We start from the raw sequence: 27,510 nt of genomic DNA on the forward strand, positions 1-27,510 counted from the left end.
TCTCTAGTACATCCCTGCCACTCCTGAAGTGGGGAGCCCAGAACTAGAAAAAATACTCCAGGTGTGGTCTCACCAGGGCAGAGCAGAGGGAGAGGAGAACCTCCCTTGACCTCCTGGCTATGCTCTTAATGCACTCCAGGGTACCATTGGCCTTCTTGGCTACAAGGACCCATCACTGTCCTATGACTTTATCATTTTTTAACTGTTATTTATTTTATTTATTTATCATTATTATTATTACAAGTGTCCTCTAGTTACTAGGAAGGATGGAAAGAGCTCACTGAGTGGGTAGCAATTCAGGATTTTCCTGATAACCTAATTTCAGGCATAGCAAAGTGCCTCATTTGCCACACATCATTCAAAGCCACCACTGAATGCAGAATCCTGATTTCCTCATAGCCTTTTTCTTGGTGGCATTTTGTCATAATATCTCAGCCTTAATGGATGTACTCCCAGGGAGGTAGGTGGGGTTGTTATCTGTATTGTACACAGTGAAATCAGACACAAAGAGGCTAAGGTGAAAATGGCCAGAGCACTCACTGATTTTTGGGTCCCTAATTTGTCATGTCTTAGATGTGCATTCCCCCAGCTCTGAGTGTGTTCAGAGCAGAACTCCAAACAATATTGGCTCTGCACTTCTGCCAGCCAGACCCCAGGTGTCTCAAACCAAGAGCACACCAATTAGGGGCCACCCATGGAAAAAATCTCATTTATATAGCTTTTTCATATCACATAGAAACTTGTGGCAAGAGGCAGGAAAATGCCTAATTCTTCAGGGCACTATTCAACTGTAAAAACATGAGGCCATTCTTCTGGTTTTGAACAGCCCCTTGCACAATTCAATACATAACCTTCATCCCTGGCAGCAAATGAAACAGGAGACCTATAGAAAACACCTCCGTTTATGGTAAAGCTCATTCAGTCCCTAAGTATATTCCCTTCTGTGCACTGAATGGGACAGGGATCCTGTTGACAAAAAGCCCACCAGTATTTGATCTTCTAATTAAGGACCACATCATTATGCCTACATGTGAGAGAAGACAAATTACAGATGGATGGGCAACCCTTTTAATTACTTCTCTCTAGCCTAAGTGTTTGACTTTGAAAACTCAGTGAGTGCTTAACAAAAGCATTTAATCTCTCATTTTACTTCAGAGGAGGAAAACAGGAAATTTCATCATTTGAAATCACAATGGCCTTCTCTTTCCTGATATCATAAAGGTGCAACTGTTGCTTGTGAAATGGTTGCAAAACTCCTTGCACTCTCAAAGCTTCACTCCTCTGATCTCAACAGATGCAGGCAGATAACAAAACCCCAGAGTGTCTGTTTGAAGAAGACCCCTACCAAGAAAATTCTCAGCTAAACAGGGGATGCTCGTCAACATTTAATGTAGTTAAAGAGATTGACTATTACCATTTATCTCATCCCCTCAAAACTGAGTAATCCTGATTCTAGGCAGGATGTCTGGTCCCCCCTCTTGCATTGTGTAAAGGCTTTGGAAGAATCAAAGAAAAGAGGGTTGTGTGGACTCAGCACGTGATGATGGAAGATACCACGGGCCAGCTTTAGTTCCAATTCTCATACAGCAGCAGATCTTTGGCTGCATAAGAATATATGCACTGAGGGTGAGTATTGTGTCTCAGCATGCTTTGTTCAGTTTCCCCAGTATCTGCTGGGACACATCAGGATGGAGCAGAGGGGATTAAGCACTGAAGGTGTGTGCTAGTGGGGGTACAGCACTCCAGTGGGGAATTTCTGAGTGACTACCATATAAATGCTTTGAGACAATTCTACCTGCCTGACATGAAGAAGCCACCAGCTGATAAATCCCTTGTAAGAATTCTCTCCTGAAGATGATGAAAAGTGGAATTCCAGCAGATGTTTGTGTTTAGAAGATGGGTGTTGGAGCTAAGTCTAGGAAAAGGGTGAGGTGCCTTGCAGAAACCATAGTCTTAAGTCCATTAGAAAAAAATGTGGGGAGCTAGGCAGCTCAGTGTTACAATGCCATAAATAAATGCCTTCTGAAACTGCCCACAGCAAATGCTGAAGCATCTAAATTCCCTAGATTTAGGTATCTTGGTCTGACTATCAGGAAGGCATCTTTGGGTTTGAATTCCAAGCCCTGAAGTCCTGCCCAGAAAGAGACAGCTATAGTTCTGCTCTGATAGCGTGCAGTAGACAGGTATCTCAATGGGGAGTCAAGTCTCCCTAAATTACAGATGTTGATTCAACTTTCTACTGTACCTGAAAAGATCTCAAGTCTTACCTTCTTCCTACAGAAGACTGTTTAGAGTATGCTGCTCCTACCTTTTCCTGCTTAAGCTCTTGGTTTTTTTCCACAGAATAATTAAATAAGCATGAGGCCAGAGACAGAGACAGCACAGAAGGAAACATAGCTTTAAAGCCTACTGGTTAAACACTCTTCTCCAAGAGGACACATTGGGTCCAGTTCCTGCTCCGGTGAATATTTGATACTAATGTTACAAAACAGTGTTGAGAGAGCACAAGAGAGCACAAGAGACCATTTAGTCCATCGTCTGGTCCAGAAGTACCTCCTACAGCCCTCCAGTGATTGCAGCTGCTGTAATTTTCTCAGCTAATCTATTCCAGTGCATCACAAGCCTTTTGGACTATTCCTGAAGTCCAGTCTGAATCACTCTGACAGCCCATTAAGGACCATTACTCCTTGTTTTATCCACTCTGGACAGGAAGAACAGATTTTTCCCATTTCCTTGCAGCCACCAGTTTGGCATCGTGGCCTTTCTCAGCCTTATTGCTTTCAGGTTAAGCAACTCTAATTATTTCAGTCTTACCTCACAAATTATATTTCCCCTGAGTGCCAGCAGTTCTCACTGTCCCAGCCTGCACTCTCACTGCATCACACCATCTTAGGGTGCAGTACAGGACTAAGGCATGAGATTTCAGTTGAGACTTACATGTGCTCATCAGAGCTGAAGGTTTATCAGATGTGTCTGACAGCCTGGACTCCCATTTCCACAATCCATTGAAAAGATGTTTTCCTTTTTGAAACTGGAACAATGCTCTAGACTAACATGGGACTTCTGGTTCTCTAGAGACCCTGTCTCCCCTCCTGAAGGAGAGTTAGCTGGCCTGTAGGCTCCCATGGGCAGCTGGCAGCAGATTATTAATCATTCTTATGGAGAACACTTTACATTTGCTCTGATGCTGCTCAAATCTGAGCCTTGGCTTGACAAGCTTATCTCAAATTCCACTCTTTGCAACAGCCTATAGCTGGTTCCTGCCATATGCAGATTCAAAAACAAACAAACAAAAAAACCACAACCACTTCCTCTAGACAATTATCAAGGTTGAAATTAAAGCATAAACTACAATGCATTTAATGAAAACATGAAGCACTAACAGGCCACAGCTCAAGCTTGTGGCAACCCACTCAATGCAGCCTTCTGTTTTGACAGGAAATCAGTGAGAATTGCTCATTGAGTAGGATTAGCTACACCAGTCCTGCATCCCTGCTGTAATGTTTTCCTTTGGACCATGTTTCTTTGCTTCACTGATGATAAAAGCCTGTAAGATAATGTCAAAATCTTTGCAAATGACAAGGTATGACAACTACTTCCCCTGTATCCACAAGGCTTGTTACAGAAGAAAGCTGTATTAGTTTGACATGATCTATTCTTGACAGATCTGTGCTGGCTCCTAATAATCTCCTTTATTTGATTATTCCCACCATTTCTTTTTTTCCCCAGGAATGAAGTTAAACTGAGTAGTCTGTAATTCCTTATCTTCTCCTTGTTCTATTTTCAGCCTTCTGACACCTCATCCAGCTCTCCTGAGAGTTCAAAGCATTCAGAGCTTATAGTTCACAGATTGCTTCCATCAGCTTTGTAAATAAGCTAGGATGATGTGAAGCAACTACCTTACATCAGTACCTCCTTTTCCTAGATCTTGATCTTCATCCTTTGTGGCTCCTATTTGTTGTTTTAGCAATCAAATTGCAGTTGACCCTATTGCTGGAGACAGGCAAAATGGGCATGAAATGCTTTGGATTGACTGGCAATGTAGAATGCAAAGCCTTAACCAAAGATCTTCACTCCCCTCCAGGACTCTTTAGTCAGGATGATATTCTTTCACTCTCTTGCCCTGGCCCAATTCATATTTATTTTGCCTGTGCAAAATAGAGCAGCTTTATACTGGAACCACTCGTTCCAGTGTACTCCACAGCTTAATGGCACATTCTCTTGGGAGGTGGTGGTACAGGTCTGCTCAGGCAGAGGTGGTATATTCACCACATCTCTTGGCAAATACTTTAATCAAAGTGCCTCTGCATAAAAGGCACATAGCATATTCCCTTCTTCATGGATGCATTCTGTGCAGACACTTGACCTGTGTGCTCTGAAGGTAGCACACCCCCCAGGTGGGGGTTGGTCTCTTCTCCCAGGCAACCAGCACCAGGACAAGGGGACACAGTCTCAAGCTACACCAGAGGAGGTTTAGGCTGGATGTTAGGAAGAAGGTCTTCATAGAAAGAGAGATTGGCCATTGGAATGTGCTGCCCAGGGAGGTGGTGGAGTCACCATCACTGGAGGTGTTTGAGAAGAGACTGGATGGGGCGTTTGGTGCCGTGGTTTAGTTGATTAGATGGTGTTGGGTGATAGGTTGGACTCAATGATCTCAAAGGTCTCTTCCAACCTGGTCTATTCTATTCTATTCTATTCTATTCTATTCTATTCTATTCTATTCTATTCTATTCTATTCTATTCTATTCTATTCGTGTCTTGAAAGCAGCTCAGCAGAGAAAGACCTGGGGGTGTTGATAGAGAGCCAGCTGAATACAAATCAGTTTGTACCCATCCTGGCCTGGATCAGCAATAGTGTAGCCAGCAGGACAAGGGAAGTGATTGAATGCCTGCAATCACTACTGGTGAGACCACACCTTGAGTATTGGGTTCACTTTTGGGGCTCTCACCATAAGAAGGACATTGAGATGCTGGAGCAGGTCCAGAGAAGGGCAATGAATAGGTTGGACTTGATGATCTTTGAGGTCTCTTCCAACCTTGGTGATACTGTGATACTGTGAATCTGGTGGAAGGATACGGGAACAGGCCCTTTGAGGAGCAACTGAGGAAACTGGGCTTGTTTATTCTGAAGAAACAACTCAACTACCTGAAAGGAGGTGTGAGAGAGGAGGGGCTTGATCTCTTCTCCCTAGTAAGAAGTGATAACTCAACAGGAAATGGCCTCAAGTTGCACTAGAGGACTTTAGGTTGGATATTAGAAGAAACTTCTTCACTGAAAGTGTTCTCAAACACTGGAACAGGCTCCCCAGGGAGGTGGTTGAATCCCCATCCCTGAAGGTATTTAAAAGACACAGGGATGTGGTGCTGAGGGACATGGTTTAGCACCAGCCTTGGTAGAGTTAGGTAATGGTTGGATTCAATGATCTGAAAAAGTCTTTTCTAGGATTCTGTGATCAATTTTCTGTTGCAGATGTCATCCTCAAATCTGTTAGTAGGGCTTTAAGTTCCTGTGGGTCTTCCAGTGGAAATGCAAACACCAGGAAGGCTTAAACCCACTGGCTTTCATCTTTGAGCATGCAAAGTCTCCATTCTGACAGATTCCAAATCAGCCTGAGCAGTCCAAGCCTTTGCAAGCTGCCAGCCTGACTTCTCCAAAGTAACAGGCTAAGAATTAAAACCTTGACCCTAAGAAAGGTGCACCAGTTCAGAGGAGCACAAGTGCCATTTCAGTGCAACTCTCCCACCCACAGTGAAGTGTCCCTGCTGAGGATAAATTTCTGGTCTGGCTTCTAAACACCCCTTTGTCTCAGTTCCTGTCGTTCCAGCTCACTGTTGTTCCAGTAGCACTTCCCAGCTGTGCCACATTTCTTAGGAACAGTTGAGCAAGTGATGCTTTCCTTGCATTTTCTCAGCAGGTGCTTTCCAGCAGTGGACTTCACTCTTACATGAAATTAAATGGCTGAAAATTTCACTGGCAGCAAATCAGCAAGTGATACTTGCTCCTTTCTGTCTACCCTCCCAAACCTAGATGATTTTTGATCAATTATTTATGAATCCATCACTGACTCCCTTACTCCTAAAGCTGTGGGCAAACAGAAGAAGGAATGCTACATGAAGAGCAATGGTCAGTTCAAAATGATGTCAGGTTTTATCTTGCTGGTTTAAATTTGAACTAATATACATTACTAGGACCTTGTGACAAAGGGGCAAAGCCTGGTACTCTGCTGCCCCAACCTGACCATCCTTGAGTACTTAATATTGCAGATTTATAAAGTCATTGTGCTCTATTAATAAAATTAATGGGTTAGAACCCATTCAATAGCCTGATGAATTGGATGCCAATTGATAACAGTCTCAGCAATTGTAAGAGTAATCAACACTGTAATTTACTCTAGATGTTGACAATTATCACAGAATGGCCTGAGTTGGAAGGGACCTTAAAGATCATCTAGTTCCAAACCCCTTGCCATGGGCAGAGATGCCTCCCACTAGGCCAGGGTGCTCAAAGCCTTATCTAGCCTATATTTAAACATCTTCAAGTGTGAGGTGTGCACAACTTCTCTAGGTAACCCATGCCAATGTCTCACCACCCTCATAGTATAGAACTTCTTAATGTCTGATATAGGATAGGATAGGATAGGATAGGATAGGATAGGATAGGATAGGATAGGATAGGATAGGATAGGATAGGATAGGATAGGATAGGATAGGAGAATAGGATAGGATAGGATAGGATAGGATAGGATAGGATAGGATAGGATAGGATAGGATAGGATAGGAGAATAGGATAGGATGGAATGGAATAGAATAGAATAGAATAGAATAGAATAGAATAGAATAGAATAGAATAGAATAGAATAGAATAGAATAGAATAGAATAGAATAGAATAGAATAGAATAGAATAGAATAGAATAATAGACCAGACCAGACCAGGTTGGAAGAGACCTTCAAGATCATCACGTCCAACCTATCATCCAACACCACCCAACCAACTAAACCATGCAACCAAGCACCCTGTCAAGTCTCCTCCTGAACACCTCCAGTGATGGTGACTCCACCACCTCCTCGGGCAGCCCATTCCAATGGGCAATCACTCTCTCTGTGTAAAACTTCTTAATCTTAAATCTACCCTGCTCTAGTTTAAAACCATTGCCCCTTGTCCTATCACTGCAAGCCCCCATGAAAAGACCCTCTCCAGCTTTCCTATAGCCCCCTTCAGGTACTGCAAGGCCACTATAAGGTTTCCTTGGAGTCTTCTCCAGGCTAAGCAGACCCAACTCCCTCATCCCAATTAATAACAAAGCTGAAGTTCCAGACACCACAGTTTCACTCTTAGGCAATTTCATAAGACAAATGGAATAAAACTAGCTTCAAAGCTAGGCTGCCCTCCAAACACACTCCCATGTCCCCCTAAATATTAGAGGCACTGAAGCCAAGTGAACAGGATTCTTTTAGAGTCTATTATAGAATCATAGAACAGTTTGGGCTGGAAGAGACCTTAAAGATCATCTGGTTTCAACCCTCTGCCACTGGCAGAGACACCTCCCACCAGACCAGGTTGTTCAAGGCCCTGTCCAACCTGACCTGGAACACTTCAGGGAAGGGTTAGCTTTACTAATATAAATATTAGCTTCACTAACTGTCACAGTATCACCAAGAGACCTCAAAGATCATCAAGTCCAACCTGTCACCACAGCCCTTACAGAAAGGTGTCTCCTACAGAGAGAGTGTTTAAATATTGTCAGATACCCCAGCTCTTTTATAACTAGAGATATACTGTGGTTATGGCTGGAATTAGTTCAAGAAACTTCAGAAGCAAGGTGAGCAATGAATGGGACTGACATTGATTGGTTATCATTTAAAAGAATATAAATACATCCTGGCTTCCCTTTTGAGCAATCAAAGCCAACCAACTATGGTTGGAGGATGGCTCAGGACATCTTCTATTGAGCCAACAAGACAACTGGAGCACAGCCTGCCACACCACAATGGCATTAGTACCCCAAGGCACATGTCATGAAGAGGTAGGAATTCTCAAGAAAGCAGGGTTCTCCCAGGCAACCAGCACCAGAACAAGAGGACACAGTCTCAATCTGTGCCAGGGGAAGTTCAGACTGGATGTTAGGAAGAAATTTCTCATAGAGAGAGTGATTACCCATTGGAATGGTCTGCCCACGAAGGTGGTGGAGTCACCATCCCTGGAGGTCTTCAAGAGGGGATTGGACATGTGACTTGGTGCCATGGTTTACCCATGAGGTCTGTGGTAACAGGTTGGACTTGATGATCTTTGAGGTCTCTTCCAACCTTGGTGATTCTGTTCTCTGCTCCTATGGCTCCTATGGCAGCCATACCCTTCCCCAGTTGCCTGCTGGGGGTGGGCAGCCTTTTACCTACACTAACAGCCATGTGATAGGTGAAGATGCACAACTTTGCTGGCTCTGTCTATAAGTGCTCCTTTGCAGTGGTTCCACAGCTGCCTAAATGGACCAGAACTGGGCAAGCTGCAAATGCAACTGGAAGCACAAGAGAAGAAGCCATGTTGCTTTCCCACCAGCTTCCCTTCTGACAGCAGTGCCAGGAAGGATGAAGGGAGTAAGGTCCTGAAGGTAGTGGCTGCTGCTGCCAGCAGGAGTCCCCAAAAAGCACAGCCTAATGGAAGGCTGGTACCCAGCTGGAGGAGAGAAGGAGCAGCAGGACTGCATGGTCAAGGGAGCAGGAGGAAGGCAAGGAGCAGAACAGATGGGGAGAGGAAATAAAATGAATAACAGGCGGAGACAGCAGGATCAGTGTAACTCCAAAAGCACAAATTCTTTTTGTTATATTAAAAACAAATCACTATTTTCATTACACTACTCCTTCACCCCACACACATATTGCAGGATGCTACAGGCTGGATCATTACGATAGCAGGGGAAGGGCTAGCACGCTGAGGGGAGAAAAGCAAGCTGTAGCCCAATGCTCAGCAACAAAGCCTGGGTGAGAGAAGAAAATGAGTGGCTTGTGTTAAAGGAACACAAGTGGCTAATAAATATCTCAGCTCCACAGGAGTGGCTGAGGATGGATAAAGCAATGTTGTGCTTTTCTAGAGCACCACTCACCTGAGGGCATATGAATCTCTCTTTTATAGTAATTATGTAGTTTCCAAATTAAAGAAGCATCTTGCAGAGACAGCCATGATAGGCAGACAAAGTATGCTCAGATCAAGTCAGAAAGCAGGTTAATAGCATTGCTAGGAAGAGAAATCAGCTCTGCCCAAACTAATTCCTCTCTACTAACTACTGGCCTGTGGTGCTTGCAACCATGAAAAGCCCTGGAGTTTTACACACACACTCAGCAGGTGATAGGGAGAGCCCTAAGGAAACATAAACACCTTCTCCACATGAGGCCATCAGAGCTCTGAGATTACATGTTACCTCCCAGCGTGCTCAGGAGTGTCTTGGAATTACAGATGAAACAAATGTGGATGAATTCCAGACTCTGACTTTGGACTTCAGATGCTGAAAGGTGTTTCAACTGGATACCTGCTCTGGTACTCTCATAGCAAGGTAATTCCACCAGCAAGGCATGTGCACCTTCCACTGGGCCTTTCTGGATGACTGATCTCCCCTTACCAGCCTGGCATTTCCATGTAGAGCTACTGGGCTAGATACACCAATCTCTCAGCGTGTACACGCCTGCTCGGTACAGACTAGGCAGAGCCCACTTACACCTCATGTCTTCTGCAGATGTAGCAGATGAGAGTCACCAAGGAGAGCACATACCTCAAAGCATGAGGCCAGGGAACCCAAGCAGGTATCCACATCCTTGATCACATGTAGCATCCATGTGAGACCACCAGCCTGTTTTCATCTTGCAATGGGCAAAGGGCCCAGTTCACCTTCCCACTAGCACAAGAGGGCCTTGTATACATGGTAGATGCCAGCAATGGGCAATTTCTGTTCTCTGAGAAATGGGCAGAGGGGAATACACTGTCTGTATTCCTGTGAATCTGGATAGGGCAGGGTGGCCACTAGATCCTGGGATGGCATCACTGGAGTTGCACTTTTTCCTGCTAGTCACTCAAAGCCACATGACTGGAAGAGGGGTTGCTCTCATCCCTCTTCCCCAGGTGATGCCCACCCTCTCAGCATGGCATGGGCAGTCTGGAGCTACAGCCCATCCTATTATCTTGAGGTAGGAGCAGCTTAGACACCTTCAGGATTGGGTCAGGACAAGCCCTCAGACAATACATCAGTTCCTCAGGCTGCACAGTTGTACCCAGCCTGGCAGATTCAATGCAGCCCTCTCACCAGGGATGCCTCTACATAGCAGTGGGTACTGCCTAACTGTTTTCTGCTGGGACTCTCATTCAGGAGCAAGTGGCAAGAGGAAATTTGGATCAACAGACTGGTTTCTTTTCCACTAACCATTACTGGTATCCTCCCCCTGGAAACTCTGCCTGCAATTAGTTCCCTAGGAGGGGGGCTTGACTGTGCTATTAAGAAGAGTTACATTAAGTGATCTAGGAGAAATCAATGTCTCTAATAGTCAGGAAAGGCAGTGAGGGAGGATAGGGTGATGGGAGGGGTGTTTCTCTGGAGACACTCTTCCGGGGAGTAATCCCAGAGGCATTGCCCCTGGAAGAGAGATAGTAAGGACCTGGAGTAATTAAACTTCCATGCAGAAATTGTTTACTGGAAACTGCTCCATGTCTCTCGTAAAGGCAGAGGCAATGGCTAGACCCTTCCCAGATGTCTCTGCCTTGAAGTCAATAGTCTGTGGTGATGTACACCAGGCTAGCAAGTGGAGAGAGGAAGGGTGTGGATGGCCACCTTTCTTTTGAAAGATGCCTTTTTCTCTCTCCACATTGGTGTTTAAAGGCAAGACCATGCCTTGCAAGTTTTGAAGCACCGAGATTGTGCGGCATAATTAAGTTATTCTAAATGAAGTTAGAGAAATTGTAATATCCTGAGGCAAGAAACCTGTAATTCTGCAAGCCTCTTCCTCTCTCTCTTTTTTCTCCATTTCCTCCTTCCTGCACACCTCTGCAGTTCCTGGAATGACAAGACACCTCGCTGGCTGCCTGTAATTGCTATCACAGTTCCCTAATGCTTTCTCCTTCGCCAATTGCATTAAACTACATCTTCAGAGGTACAGCCCTGTTTATTCATGCTGCTCGTGTGGAAGGGGAAAGAAATGCAGACTGCCTCTTCCCCCCTCCCTCCTTTGATTTGATGGGTGTGGCAGGTTTAAACCTTTGCAGCCGCTGGCTCTCCAGCGCTGGGGCGAGGAGGAGAGGACAGAATGGGAGAGAAGCCGTCGGATATGCCCAGTGATGAATGAGACTCATCTCACCCACAAGTGGGAAACCTGCTTGCGGGTTATTGTTTAATCACTCATGCAATCCAATACTGAGCAGATACCCCCATAACGTCCATCTGTTCTAGCGTGCGGTGCATGCAACACTTGCATTTCTAGCCACCTATCTAAGTATCCTGCTCTGTGTGTTTCTGACTTCATCCCTTGCTGGCAGTAAAGGTTAAGTTCCATTTTGTCAGAAATTGCTTGACCCAGCTTTTTGGTTGTGCCACCTCTTAGCTGACTATTTTGTGGGCACGGATTCAGAGCTACAATCAGCTGCAGGCAGAAATGACAACACCAAGCTATCTACATCTCTGATGGGTGGGCACAGTCAGTCTGATACTTCACTATTCACGTTGGCACTGCAGCCACAAGGAAGAATAATCTGCAAGGTACAAGTATGTGAACATATTTGCCTTTGAGGGGTGGGAGGACAGACACATAAAGGCACACCTAGACACAAATGTGAAGTGATTTCTTCCACGCCCAAGCCTGTGATTTAAACATTTTGCTCTTTAGCTGCCAGAAAGGCGGGACACCAGGGACTTCCCCTGAAAAATAATTTGAGGAGAGCTGTCTTTATTTTGGGAAAGAAACTCCTGCTTATGCTGAAGAGCCCATTCTATCTTTTACTCTCTGTGAAGGGTCTGGGTGGGGACAGAGCACGAGCACAAGCCCCATCCCAATGTCTTTTTCTTCTTCACATTAAAGCTTGCTCTGGTGTATCTCCAGCTTTTCTGAGCAAACTGCCATATTGCCAGTTCGGCAGCTGTGGTGTGTATGCAGGTAGAGGAGCAGGAGCTGGGCTCTGAGCCCAGGAGCATCTACCCAATGTGCACAGGCAGGTTGTGTGGCTGCGTAAGGATCAGAAAGCATGTGCAAATGAATGCATGTGTGCTAGTGCATATACGTGCCGTACAGCTGCCGGCGGCCAGAGAGTGGAGACGTGTGCTGCACATGCAGGCGCAAAGGGGTGTGTACCATGCGGTGCATTCATGGACAGAGTGGGAAGAGAAGGCTATCTGGGATCAAGATACCTGCACACCATGCATCTCCAAAGAGGTGAGAATGCAAAATGCCAGCTCTAAAGCCGCAGAGATGTAAAGAACAGATACATCGCAGCGTTATCCAGGAGCTTCAATGACCAACCTGGGATGGTGTGGGTAAAATTATCCACCCATCCAATCTCCCCTCCCCCAGTAGCTCTCTTCTGACTCCAAAGAATCCCAGAGCCACCCCACTTTATTTTAAAACGTGCTGTGCACCTCCGCCCATCACTCTGTCACTCTGCCTCCCTGTCTGCCTGCCTTCTCCTCCTCTGCTCTTTTCATCCCGTATTTGCCAGCTGAACATGCTCTGCTAGCTGGCTGCAACACGTTTCCCCTCTGCTAGCCATCACTATCTCCTTCCAGATTTTAGTGAACATATCATTAACTGCAAGGCATTTGAGAAACCTGCATGGGGAAAAGCACAGGATGACGCAGGGTCTTTCTAGCCCCTTCACTGCCCCTCCCCATTATTCTATAGCATTGCTCCTTCGTTTGCTAATGCACACACCACATCTCCATTCAGAAACAGACTTGATCCTGGATTTTCTTTCAATCCTGTGCTGTCCTACAGTCACTGGAGTTAGTCAGACCAGGGTGGTGGGCTGTGGCTCCAGAATACAGCAGTGCTATATTGTAAGACACATATAAATGTACACGTATATAAAGAAAGTAGCCAGTACGGTGCCGCACCTAAGACCCAGTTGAGTTTTGGGCTCAGAATAAGGATCAGAGCTCCTTGCTGCTAACTACAAATCCATAATTCGAGGAAGTTTCCACAAATACCTTACAAGGTATCTGCTCCTAGCTCCTGCCTCAAAGTTCCAACTGCATAAATCCAGCATCCTCCCGAGGCAGTCCAAGAGATTCAGCCAGAATAGGTTCTCTTACCGGGGAGCAGATTTGGGCTTTCACACATAATGAAAGGGGGAAGGAGGAGGGAAGAATGATTTAAGGATGGGTGGTGGGGTGGGTTTTTTTTTTTCCCTTTTCTTTTTTAATTTATCAATCAGGACATAAAAAAAAAAAATGAGCACTCAGAACTAGCTTCCACCCAAACCTTCTTATCATCCCAGTTCCCATACAGGAAACCCCAGAGGGTACCTGTAAAAAGAACGGACCGGTTTCCAACAGGTTCACACCGCAGGCTTCTCTTATCCCACCCGAGTTCAGAGCTAGCAGAGGCGTGGTCCTCTGTTTCTTTAACAGCTCATGCACAGTTGTCTAACTGGTTGTACTATGAAGGGTATCACAAAAAAGGGTAACCCTTCCCCTGGCTAATGCTTTTGTTATTAATTAATTGCATTTTTCGCTATAGCACAGGTTTGGGGGAGGGAGGGGGGACATGGGGGGGAAGGGGGGGGGGGATAGCTTCAGGTTAATCCTTGCTCACATTGTTGTAATACAAAAAAATGAATGCACCTGTCCTCTGAGCCACCACACAGCACATGCACATAAAGCATCCCCCATTCACCGGAGCCAGGAGTAACAGAGAGCATTCTGACCAGGGATCAAGGCTCACTGGGCATCCCTTTCTTTTTGGCAAAAGAGGAAGGATTGCTTCCTTTATCTCCGAGCTAGAGCCAGATCTCATCACGTTCCCTGCCAGCCGCGCACCCCCAACCCCCCCCCCACCCCCCCCACCTCCCACCCATCCACACCCTCAGAACCATAGACAGAAAATCCTAAGCAATTCATCTGCCCCCTATAATAAAATAAGAATAGAGGGGAGATTCTGGTAGCTCCCCAAATGTGGACACAGGCCACCCCCCCCACCCCCCCTTCCCCACATCACCAGCCTCGGAAAAGGCAAAGCAGTCATGTTGCAGGGTGTGAAAAGAGCCTTCAGTTGCAAGATGCTACAGAATTGCTGAAAACAGCTGAAATTTCCTCCCCTCTACCCCAGCCCCTACCCCAGCCCTTCACACAGTCAAGACACACACACACCCACGAACACCGAGCAGCCAGGCAGATTTCTTAACATAAAGAAACATTAAAATCTTCAGCTCTACCTGTTTTGTTCTTCTCATACAGCACAGCATGATCGTATTGTCCCCTTCCTTCCTTCTTCTTCCTTCCTTCTCCTCTCTCCTTTTCCTCTTCTCTCTCTTATCTCTCCCCCCCACCCTCTCCGCTCCCTCCCTCCCTCCCTCTCTCGCTCCCTCTCTCTCTCTCTCTCTCTCACACACAACACACACACACACCAGGGCAGTTAGCAGCGACTGGAAGGTCCACAGCTATTGCTCATCACACATGCACACGCTGCCTCTCCCTACCTCCCTCCCTACCCTTCCCAGAATTGTTCACCAGCTCTCCCTGACTCGTCACCTCCTCACCCCACCCCCACCCCACCAGCCACCACCCCCCCACCCCAAGTCCCTTGCCAGCCTCATGAATAATTAAAATCTTCAATCTGGACCCAATTACCCACCGACTTTCCCACTGTACAGAGGCGACAGGGGAGAGGGGACACTGCAGACTGGGGAGGGGGTGGGAGGGGTGGGGTGTGTCTGGGAGGCACCGGGCAAGGAGGGGGCTGGGTGGGGTGGGGAGCCCCCAGCCCCACTCCCATTGGAGCCCCCTGAACCCAGCCAGGGCCAGGAGTGTGCTTAATGCGTGGAGAAAGCGGGGGGGTGGGGTGGGCAAGGAGCAGAGAAGAGGGAGTGGGGGCTAATGGCAGGAGGTAGATGCCATGCACAGGTGACGTACCACGGTGGGAGCTGCAAGCTAAATGGGAATCAGGAAATCTGTTAAAATGGCTGTTAAAAATTCCCCCCCACTACCACCACCCCCCCCCCCCAGCAGCACACTCACAAACATACATGTACACACTGCCTGCTTCATGTGTGCAGGGAGAAACCCTGCCTGGTGATGTCCTGTAGCACCCAATGGGACAACTTTCTCCCTTATTCCCTCAGCCCATCCTATAGACCATTCACAGGCAAGAGCAAATGATCCTCCTGCAACAAATTATTTGCTGATTTATATGTATATGTATATATATTTAACCAGAATAGCTTCAAAACCCACAGAAACCATCCTTCTGTATAGATCCTCAATTAATTTCAGTGTCTAGGTAATTTCTGCACCTATTGATCTCCGCCTGCAAATTGCTGTAGGCTGTCAGGGGGAGGACATGGCACGTTCCCACACACAGCCACCCCTCACACACTTGTGGGAGGAGCAGGGATGTATGGAATTGCGTGCACAGGAGATCAGGGCGACGTGTGAGCCTGTGCAGGCATTAATGCACACACACACACACACACACACACCCCCCACACACACACACAACCCCAAGCACACATCCTCAAAGTTCTAACACCGTGCTGCCTCAGAATACAGAGGAACAGGTTGGCTTCAGCTAGCATTGTGGAAATGATAATCACAAAAAAAATGCCAGGCAGCAGTTAAACCAAAGTATGAAAATGTTGAGGGTGTTAGGAAAAAAAAAAGGTTGCTGGGTTTTTAGGATTTCAGCTACCCAAATTCAAATTTAGCTGCTTTTATTTACTGTGTCTGGGAGGTACAGTCAGATGCTGTTCTCTTTTTTTGGCTCTAATGCCACTCCATCAACTTCTCTGCCACACCATGGTGTTACTTCTAATTTATTTTTAATGCTGCACTGCCTGCAAAAGAGGAGCAAAGGGGGAATCAGAAATGTTTGGGGTTCTCATTAAGGCCCTTTGCTCTTTCAATATACCTGGAGGCACTGTTGGCACAAATGTCCACACGTGTGTGCTGGCTTACACAAATGAATGCACGCAACTAGAGATACAGCTTCTGGAATACCCCTCAGCGCAGGCTCCTGCATAATCAGAGGCAGTTGCTATGACATCATTGCAGTTCCTAGTACCCCATATTTTTTAAGGAAAGCAAACAGCATTTCAGAGAGAATCTAGCAAGCTACCTACATCTGTATGTAATACAAGGGAAGCGGCTTTTAGGATCAAGCAGGTGGCAGTTTTGGTTATACAGTCTAGAATGGTGTGATCACAACATTCAGAGAAGATCACAGAATCATAGAATGGTCCTCCAAAGGTCATCTAGTCTGACCTCCCGACAGTGAGCAGGGACACCCCCAACTAGACCAGGGTGCCCAGGGACTTGCCAAGCTTCACCTTGAATGTCTCCAGGGAAGGGGCCTCTACCACCTCCCTGGGCAGTCTGTTCCAGTGTTCCACCACTCTCATAGTGAAGAACTTCTTCCTGATATCCAATCTAAATCTGCCCTTAGAATAGTATGGAATGGAATGGAATGGAATGGAATGGAATGGAATGGAATGGAATGGAATGGAATGGAATGGAATGGAATGGAATGGAATAAACCAGGTTGGAAGAGACCTTCAAGATCATTGTGTCCAACCTATCATCCAGCACCATCTAATCAACTAAACCATGGCACCAAGCACCCCATCTAGTCTCCTCCTAAACACCTCTAGTCTCCACCTAAACACCACCTAAGTCCCCACCTAAACACCACCTAAGTCCCCACCTAAACACCACCTTCTCTACTTTGAAGCCATTGCCCCTCATCCTGTCACCACAGACCTTTGTAAACAGTCTCTCCCCCTCCTTCTTGTAGGACCCCTTCAGGTACTGGAAGGCTGCTATCAGATCTTCCTGGAGCCTTCTCTTCTCTGGGCTGAACAACTCCAGCTCCCTCAGGCTGTCCTCGTAGCAGAGGTGCTCCAACCCCCTGATCATTTTCATGGCCCTTCTCTGGACCCTCTCCATCAGGTCCATGTCCTTCCTAGATTGAGAGCTCCAATATTCTAAACTGAGAAGAGCTGCAAACACAAGCTGACACAGAAGCAGACCTTAGGTTTAAATAAGAAAAATCAAGTTTAGCTTCAGAAAATGCATATAGAGAAGAAGAAGGCAAATTATGTAATCATGAAAGAGAACAGGTAAGAAGGGGAGCAGCAGAAAGCAATGGAGATCAAAATCAAGGAAGGGATGACTGAGACATACACTACTGGTGGCCACTCCAAGAAGCAGCACCATGGCATTTTGGAATATGTCCATGGAACTTAGGAGCATCTGTACTGGCCCCAGGGATTGCTAAGGGCTCATCTCCCAACACAGTTAGTGTGTCATGAGGGTGTGGGCTAACCACAGCCTGCCCTGGGGAGATGGGACTCCTCTGGTCAAGTGTACATGTCCCCATTGGAAAGCGTCACTCCTTTTGGTGACAATGAAGAGAAATGGGAACTTGAAGTGTGTGAATTAGATCACCCTAAAGCAGGAGCCTAAACTAGGTCAGACAAATCACACTTCAGAAGTGTTTGAGAAGCTTGTTTTCTTCCCACTGACAAGGCCATTTTAAGGAACCTCCCTGCTGTAGGGAGCCCTGTTGAGGAAAGCCTTCCCAGCCCCCACCTTTCCCAGACACCCACCTGGGGAACAGGCTAGCAGCAGAAGGACAGCAGAAGCAGTCAGCTAGGCTCAAGCCACCTTTCCATGCACACCTGGAGCACTGCTAACCACCTGAAGTCAGAGCCAAGAGCAGAGCCACATCTCTTCATGCCCAGCCCCAAGGGCACTCGGTGCTCTAGCTCATTGCAAACCACTTTCATCACACAGAGGAAAATCTCTACAGAGGTTACCCATGCATGTAGAGTTGGTGGTGAGTGGCCAGCCCATTGCAGTGAGGCATCCAAGTTTCCCCTGATTACTTCTTGTGTAGAAGAGGCATAAGCTGAAACCCAATTTTTCAGGGTATGTCAGTTTCTAACACCCCTTTCTTTCAAATTAGAACCCTTTAAGTATATTAAAAGCTGTTAAAAGCTGGAGTTTACATTCTTCAGTCAATTATATGGGTCTGAAAATCATATCCCAGCATCCCTTGCCCTACCATTTTGGCTATGTTATCACTTCAACCTGTAAGGTATATCATCTGATAAGACAGGAGGAAAAAAGGACAAGTTCACAGCAATGAAAAGGCCAAAGGGAATAAGGGGGAATTAGAGGCACAAACTTCAGCCAGGGAATGAATGAATATCAGAAGCAAAACTCAAGGGAAGGAAAGGAGGTGAATCTCAATTTCCTGAAGCCATGACATCAAGATGGGATCCTTGCATCCAAAGGACACCTTTGTCTCTCCACTGCCCTGCCAACACTGGCTCATCCAGCACCCCTTCAGAGTTGGTGGATAACACAGCATCATGTCATGCAGATACGCCCCGAATGGCCCCTTTGACCTCAACTTTTGAATCTACTCAAATAGCAGGAAGAGCAGGTTCAAAGAACAACATGAATGAGGCTTTGGGAAGGGGACTGGAAGAAGGGGATGAACAATGACCACAGATTTTAAAAGCTTCATCAATGAGACTTGACTAAATGGCAGGTAAGGAGGTGGAGAAGTGTGACATTTTGCAAAGCCATAAGCCTCAAGAAGGGAAAGGAATCATTTGGAGTGATATATAAACCCTTCCAACCTTGGTGATACTGTGATAAAACCCTCTTTGCTCTATGTCACACTGTGAAGGAGGGTATGGTTTGTATAAAGTATTAAGATGACTCACAGAATCACCAAGGTTGGAAGAGACCTCAAAGATCATCAAGTCCAACCTGTCACCACAGACCTCATGACTAAACCATGGCACCAAGTGCCACATCCAATCCCCTCTTGAACACCTCCAGGGATGGTGACTCCACCACCTCCCTGGGCAGCACATTCCAACAGCTAACAACTCTCTCTGTGAAGAAATTTCTCCTCACCTCCAGCCTAAGCTTCCCCTGGTGCAGCTTGAGACTGTGTCCTCTTGTTCTGGTGCTGGTTGCCTGGGAGAAGAGACCAACCCCCTCCTGGCTACAACCTCCCTTCAGGTAGTTGTAGACAGCAATAAGGTCTCCTCTGAGCCTCCTCTTCTGCAGACTAAACAAGCCCAGCTCCCTCAGCCTCTCCTCATAGGGCTTATGCTTGAGGATGAGGGTTTGGGGGAGTAAAAAGACTTGTTAGTTGAGGTAAGGACAATCTACTACTCTCTTGCAAGTGTGTGAGACTACACAAAAGAAAACAAGAAGGAAAAAAAAAGTACTGACTGCACAGAATCCTGCCCTGAACCTCACAAACCAAACTGGAACAAAATGGCCAAACCCCTAGCCTGGAAACTGGGGGAAAAATGCACAAAAAAGCCCCAGAACAGGAAGTTTTACAAACTACAGAATACATTCCAGGTCCCATAAACTCCATCCAACCCTTTACCTGGCATACAGGGAGCATGACATCAGCTTAGTGCAGATCCAGCTTGCTCTGGTGCTCTGTGCCACTTTTGTCTGTGTGGGAGAGGAGGGAGTCTTGTCCCCCCCACCTCTCCCATCTCCCCATCCCTCCTAGTGGGAACACTAGGCTTAAACCAACACACAAAGGATGCAAAGAGTAACAAAAAGAGCTTCTACAGGTATGTCAACCAGAAAAGGAAAGTCAAAGAATGAGCAAGAATGGGAAGCTAGTAGCAAAAGACAAGAAGGCTGAGGCTCTCAACAGCTTTGTTTGCCCCAGTCTTCACTGGCAACCTCTCTCCTCACACCTTCAGAGTTGCAAGACCACAAGACAGGGACCACAGGGACAAAGTCCCTCCCACATTAAGTGATGACAAGGTGCATGACCATCTGAGGAAACTGAACAAACACAAGTCTGTGGGACCTGATGAGATGCATCCCAGAGTCACAGAATTTCACAGAATCAAGCAGGTTGGAAAAGACCTCAGAGATCATCAAGTCCAACCTGTCACCCAACACCTCCTGACAACCAAACCATGGCTCCAAGTGCCACATCCAAGCATTTTTTGAGCACCTCCAGGGACGGTGACTCCACCACCTCCCTGGGCAGCACATCCCAAGGGCCAATCTCTCTGTCTGGGAAGAACTTTCTCCTCACCTCCAGCCCAAACTTCCCCCACACAGCCCAAGACTGTGTCCTCCCCGCTCTGGTGCTGGGTGCCGGGGAGAAGAGACCAACCCCCACCTGGCCACAACCTCCCTCCAGGGAGTTGGAGAGAGCAAGAAGGTCTCCCCTGAGTCCTGAGGGAATTGGCTAATGTAGTTGCCAAGCCACTCTCCATGATATTTGGAAAGTCCTGGCAGTGAGGTGAAGTCCCTGGGGACTGGAAGAAAGGAAACACTACACCCACTTTTAAAAAGCATAGAAAGGAGGTCCTTGAGAACTATCAACCTGTCAGTGTCATCTTTGTGCTTGGGATGATAATGGAATAGATCCTCCTAGAAGCTCCAATAAGGTTCAAGGAGGACAGGGAGGTGATTTGAGACAGCCAGCATGGCTTTACTAAGGACAAGTCCCAAATGATGAATCTAGTGACTTTCTACAATGGACTGACTACAGCAGTGGACAAGGGAAGAGCAATGGATGCCATCTATCTAGATTTCTGCAAGGTCTTTGATATGGTTCCCCACAACATCCTTCTCTCTAAGCTGGAGAGATATAGATTTGATGTGTGGACTGTTTGGTAGATAAAGAATTGGCTGGATGGTTGCATCCAGAGGGCAGTGGTCCATGTCTTGATGTCTAGATGGAGATGTGTGGTCTTGTACAGGCCCTGAGAGGTCTGTAGTGGGACCAGTGCTATTTAGTATCATCATCAATGATATAGACAGTGGGATCAAGTACACCTTCAAGTGCCAGAGGGAGAGGATGTCCTTGACATGGGCAAAATGGAGAAATGGGCCCAGGTAAACCTCACCAGGTTCAAAAAGACCAAGAGGAATGTCCTATACCTGGGTCAGGACAATACTCATTACCAGTAAAGCTGGGAGATGATGTGATAGAGAGCAGCCCTGCAGAAAAAGACTTGGGGTACTGGTGGGCAAACACCTGGGCATGAGTCAACAATGTGCACTTGCTATAGAGATGTATAGGAGTGTCGTGCTCCCAGGAAACCTTGGGACACCACCCAGAAAGCTCAGTATTGTACAAGTTCAAGAGTGATAACTTTGTTCGGCTGGAAGTATACTATAAAGATATGAAGGAGGGTAAAGCTAGCCAGTCTCCTCATGAGCAGGAACTCTTGCCACAAAGACGGTTGGAAGAGATTTCAAGAACCCCTTAGTTTCAATCTGTTTCCGGGACTGCGATCAGACTGCTTCCCTGGCCAGATGGAAGAGAGTTTGCCTGTAAGAGCTGTCCCAGTGGCAAGCATGCTAAACTGAAGAGGCGTCTCTTTGAGAGCAGTGCTGTGAGAGTCCTGTTACTAGGGATATTTAAAGCTTCAGTAAAAACAGCACTGAAGTGAGCGACTTGCTTTCATTGGGAGATAGACTGGGGTTTCTCTCTATTCATATGTTCCACACATAGTAGTAGCCTCGCCTTTTGGTAGCCAACTTGCATGCTGAAGGGGGGGAAAAAGAAAAAAAAGCCAATTTTATAAAGATTTGTCAGGATTCTCATGTGGATAGGCATTCCTGAAAATCCCACTGCTGGCCCACTCCCATTTTTAGTCTCCTCAGCAGCTCTGCAGCTCTGGTCTCATTTGGCCTCACTTTCAGGCAGAGAATCATAGAATCAATAAGGTTGGAAAAGACCTCAAAGATCATCAAGTCCAACCTGTCACCCAACACCTCATGACTACTAAACCATGGCACCAAGTGTCACATCCAGTCCCGTCTTGAACACTTCCAGGGATGGTGACTCCACCACCCTCCCTGGGCAGCACATTCCAATGGCGAATGACTCTCTCTGTGAAGAACTTTCTCCTCACCTCAAGCCTAAACTTCCCCTGGCGCAGCTTGAGCTTGAATCTGTGTCATCTATGGTGCAGTGGGTTGAAATTTCCCCCTCAAACATTAACTGTGCCAGCCCAGCCTAGTTGGAAGCTAATGAAAGCTGTTTTTACAAGCAGAACTACAATCTACAATGGGATGCAATGAATATGTACGAAGAGAAGAGAAGAGAAGAGAAGAGAAGAGGAAGAGAAGAGAAGAGAAGAGAAGAGAAGAGAAGAGAAGAGAAGAGAAGAGAAGAGAAGAGAAGAGAAGAGAAGAGAAGAGAAGAGAAGAGAAGAGAAGAGAAGAGAAGAGAAGAGAAGAGAAGAGAGAGAAGAGAAGAGAAGAGAAAAGAGAAGAGAAGAGAAGAGAAAGAGAAGAGAAGAGAAGAGAAGAGAAGAGAAGAGAAGAGAAGAGAAGAGAAGAGAAGAGAAGAGAAGAGAAGAGAAGAGAAGAGAAGAGAAGAGAAGAGAAGAGAAGAGAAGAGAGAAGAGAAGAGAAGAGAAGAGAAGAGAAGAGAAGAGAAGAGAAGAGAAGAGAAGAGAAGAGAAGAGAGAAGAGGAGAATTAACCAGGCTGGAAGATACCTTCGAGATCATCGAGTCCAACCTATCATCCAACACCATCTAATCAACTAAACCATGGCACCAAGCACCCCATCCAGTCTCTTCCTAAACACCTCCAGTGATGGTGACTCCACCACCTCCCTGGGCAGCACATTCCAATGGCCAATCTCTCTTTCTGGGAAGAATTTCTTCCTAACATCCAGCCTAAACCTTCCCTGGTGCAGCTTGAGACTGTGTCCTCTTGTTCAGATATTTACAATTAACAAACAACATGAGAACCCCACTGGTCAAGGATCAGGGGAAGCTCCTGGCTTCTCCTTTTTCTGCCCCACCTCCCTGTAGAAAAGGGAGAAGAGAAAGGAGCAAAGAAAGTTGCAGTTAGCCTGAACTAAATCAATGCAGCCAAGGTCAAGCAGAAGCAAGTTAGTGTCTCTCCAGAGCGAAGAAGCAAGAAGAGAAGAACTGTTTTGGTACAACCAGTTGAAGTTTCCTATCTCTCCAATGGTATTGTTTAGAATGACCTTTATTTTCCCTTTTTACACCCAATAGTGATTTATTTACACTGTACTACTTTTCTGCCCATGATCTGTGAACAATTTTAAAGGCATAGCCTAAAATTATCACCTATGGCTTCAGGACACAGGATAGTGCAGTGCCAAAGGCATAGCCTAAAACTATCACCTATGGCTTCAGGACACAGGATAGTGCAGTGCCAAAGGCATAGCCTAAAACTATCACCTATGGCTTCAGGACACAGGATAGTGCAGCGCAACACTACCACCAAACTTCTTTCCTAAATGGTTTGACATAGTCATGAATCTCCTTGGAGCAGGACACATTTTTCAGTACACAGGATCAGTTATGCCAATTTGCTTTGGATTTCAGTTAATCCTGAATTATTAATGATAGCAAAGTAGAGCCTGGTTCATTTTGACCTAAGACTACCCAGGTGTCACAGGCTGAAATAAGTGCTTTAAACCCAGGATTTTCAAAAGCCACAATGCCACTTAACTCTGGCAGAGTAAGGCTTCAGAAAGTGCCAGTGCTGTGATGCTCTAATTTGTTCAGTGCCTTTAATGACTGCTTGGTTGCTCATCCTCCACAACAGTGAACACATGTGACACATTAGCACCTGTTGCCATCCTGCTAGTCTGAGAGATATGCACAGGTACTCTGCTGCTAGTCTGAGAGATATGCACAGGTACTCTGCTTTTCTTTCCCTTCTGATTTCCATTTCTCTCCTGTGCCTGCACAGCTGGGCTCACAGCACTGAAGACCTCTGACTTTACAACAAGCACCCTAATAAGAAATGGCCTCAGTGATTTCCCCATTTTCATCACAGACTCATGGAATGGTGGGGGATTATCCTTAGGAAAAAAAAAATGTGGCTTCTGTGTGTGTGTGGCATGTACAAAACTGGAATTCCTAGGTAAGAGCAAAGGCAGACAGATTTTTAACATGCACAAAGAATTGTCTGTACCACCCCCATGTCAATATTAATTATCACTGAGCTTCAGAATCATCAAAAATGCAAATAAAACAATTAAATCCCAGCACAGCTTAGCGCTGAAGGCTGCAGCTCTTCAATAAAATGAAATCTCATCTGCTTGTCTGTCAAAAAGAAAAATGTCATCACAGAAAGCAGTCAACTTACCAGCTATTATTCTCAGTGTAGTTATAGTCTGCTGTGGGGGAATGTGATCCTTTACAAGCCAAACCAAATATGAGACAGGGGCCCTTCATTATGTGCTGTTTGTTATATGCAGCAGTCCCTTCTGCTGTAGCAGAGCAGCAAAGCAAGATCTCAACAAGAGTCAGTGGTAAAGAGGAGCTCAGCATGGGCCAATTTACCCTGCTTCTCAGGCCGACTCCACCATTCAGTCTGAGTCCTGCAGTGCTGTGACAAGTTGCTGTCAGCATGCAGACTCACCACCTTACAGTGTCACATGGGGAATGCCTGTGCTGCTCCATGCTGCAGGGTGTGATTGGATCGGGGCAGAAGCAGACACTAAGGTGCAAGTCCTACACACCAGCTTCAGGGCATGACTGGAGAAGAAGTGTCCCTCCCTATGATGTTTCACTCCCTTCTTGGCATCTTGTCATTCCCCTAAAGCTGCAGTGCTGAATGTGAGAGCTACCCAGTGACACCAATATGATGACTTGATATGACTCCTTTATGGTGTTAGTCACAATTTCCTGCACTCTCCTTGGACCACCTGATCCTGCTCTGTGCCTGCCCACAATGTCCTTTATTCAAGCCAGAGTGAGGATGATGATCTGATTATTCTAACACTGGAATGGTGGGTGGGTAGGGACAGGTTCATCCTCCTTCCTTCAAGTCCCCTCAGATGATGGAACTCTTCCTTCACTCCAGCAAAAGAGCTGAGCTGAGCTGAACCACTCTGCACACAGGAAGGTAGATGGGGTATCCTGGACCCAGGCAGGAAATGGAGAAGAGGGAAAAAGGAGCTAAGGAGTAAAATTTCTCAGGATGAAGAGCCCCCAAGAGATCAGATCTGCTCTACCCTTCAGCCTTTCAATAAAGAGCATTAAGAATTTCTAACCACAGCCATTCTTCACCCACAGGCATATGGTGACCAGGTCTTTTATCAGGATCACATCAGCAGACTCCACAAACCATAGAGATGGTTAAAGGACATAAGAGAAGCATTTGTATTGGAGAAATGTGAGGTGGTAGAGTGAGCTGACAGGACACTTACACATCTAGAGCTGTACATGAGGGCATTAGAACAGCAAAGGTCTACCAGGAATTAAATGGAGAGGAAAACTGTAGACATCCATTTGCTTAAAGGATCCAGAATGCATCTCTCCTTGCCTTGACTTCATTTAGATTAGCCACATGATCCCACACTGAGAGGTGTGGTGACTCTTGAGTGTGTCCAGGGAAGGGCAATGAGGCTGGGGAGAGGCTTCGAGCACAAGCCCTATGAGGAGAGGCTGAGGGAGCTGGGGTTGTTTAGCCTGGAGAAGAGGAGGCTCAGGGGAGACCTTCTTGCTCTCTACAACTACCTGAAGGGTGGTTGTAGCCAGGTGGGGGTTGGTCTCTTCTCCCAGGCAAGCAGCACCAGAACAAGAGGACACAGCCACAAGCTACGTGAGGGGAAGTTTAGACTCAAGGTGAGCAGAAAGTTCTTCCCAGAGAGAGCTGTTAGCCATTGGAATGTGCTGCCCGGGGAGGTGGTGGAGTCACCATCCCTGGAGATGTTCAAGAGGGCATTGGACATGGCACTTGGTGCCATGGTCTAGTAGTCATGAGGTGTTGGGTGACAGGTTGGACTTGATGATCTTTGAGGTCTTTTCCAACCTTATTGGTTCTATGATTCTATGAGAGAGGAAAGTCCATACCCTTTAGTCTGTTAAGCAGGCATGGCATATGCAGAGGGTTGTTTCCTTGCAGTGGCATCCTCAACACAAAATCCACTCCCTCCAATTAAAATGGAAGAGTTCCCCAATCCAACATGCAGACAACAGGTCAGTATGTTCAGCCTCACCATGGCCAAAATCTTGTTACAGTTCCATTTAAGCAGAATCCTGCTCGAGGTAGGAGAGGGACCCATCATGCCTTGCAGGTAGAGACTGCAACACTCTTACCAGCTAAAAAAGGACTCTATTTGGTCCATAAAATCATCAGTACTATAAAAGGAAAACACATAAATAAGATTGTCATAGCTCTGATTATCATCACCTCACTCCAGCAGCATCAAAGCTGTGCTCTGGTGGGCATGGGCATTAAAGGAGTTCTCCTGCATAGCAGAGCCATTCCATGCCCAGACTTCATGATAGTGCCCTGGTAACAGCAATTCTTATTTCTTTTCCAAGCCCCCCACTGTTAGCCAAAGGAATTCACACAGGAGGGCAGGAAACACAGATGGAATTTTATTAAGAGTCCAGGACTTTGCAGGCAGGAATCCAAATCTGCTTGCCTGTGCATGGACATTACATTGCAGTGAAAGGGTCTCTTTCAGCTCAGCTCCACAGGATGCAGAACTGTGTTTCTGGAGCAGGTTTTTCTGGAGGTTTAGAAGCCTCTCCAAGCATAGCAGTGAATTTTCTTACTGTGTAAATCTGAGGGATTAGTTCATTCCCCAAGTGATTTTGGTGGCAAGGAGAAGGAGAAGCCTTCTGGGGAGGGACAGCCTAAGCTCTCCAGGCTCTTATCCAGCCCCCTCCCACTACCTGACAGGATTAAATGATACAACATAAACAGCACATACTGTGCATGCCTGGCACTGCAATATGCTGATGAAGCCAGTCCTGTTTCATGTCTGCTGCACCTTTTTCATTGCCCTACCACCTGCATGCACAGTTCACCCAACTTGTCCCATCAGAGGGTGTAGTTGCCACCCACAACGGCTAGTTCCCTCTATCTAGTAGATGAAGCAAGACCTGACACAAGCAGGGGACAGAGAACATTTCTTAGCCTGAGGAAGGCAGCAGGAAGCACCAAGGGAGGTGACAAGGACCTGCAGTCTAGTGCACAGAGAGCTTTATGCCTACTCAGGTAATGACACAGGAGATACAGTGCTTGGTGGAGGTGGAAAGGTCTCCTTCAGCCCAAGGGAGAAAGGAGGAGAGAGACATTTGTTTACTGCCTATGTTAGGGAAGACAAGTAGGCTGATCTTGATGGTCTTCTCCTGTGTGTTCATCTCAGCTGGGTCAGGTCAACATTTATTCCAATGTTATATGCTACAAAATGTGAAAGGTAATTCTCCCTTGTTACCCTAATTTATTCAGCTAGAGAGGAGGGAAAAGAAGTTCATTCTCCATTTGTTATGAAAGCTAAGATCAAGTATGAACAATGTTCCATAGTAAA

At 46.4% G+C, this 27,510-nt stretch overlaps 1 protein-coding gene across 1 annotated transcript in view; it reads right to left on the reverse strand.

Moving 5' to 3' along the window:
• Positions 1-14,505, reverse strand: part of GAP43 (growth associated protein 43) — a 79,125-nt gene extending 64,620 nt beyond the window's left edge. The window contains exon 1 of the mRNA XM_068160586.1: positions 14,400-14,505. Coding sequence (XP_068016687.1) covers positions 14,400-14,429 — 30 coding nt within the window. The 5' untranslated portion in view covers positions 14,430-14,505. The remainder of the gene's footprint in view (positions 1-14,399) is intronic.
• Between the last annotated feature and the right edge of the window lie 13,005 nt (positions 14,506-27,510).

This window comes from Melanerpes formicivorus, unplaced genomic scaffold (genome assembly GCF_026170545.1).
Source record: "Melanerpes formicivorus ecotype bairdi unplaced genomic scaffold, bMelFor1.0.p_v2 SCAF_51, whole genome shotgun sequence".
NCBI classification, from domain to species: Eukaryota; Metazoa; Chordata; class Aves; order Piciformes; family Picidae; genus Melanerpes; species Melanerpes formicivorus.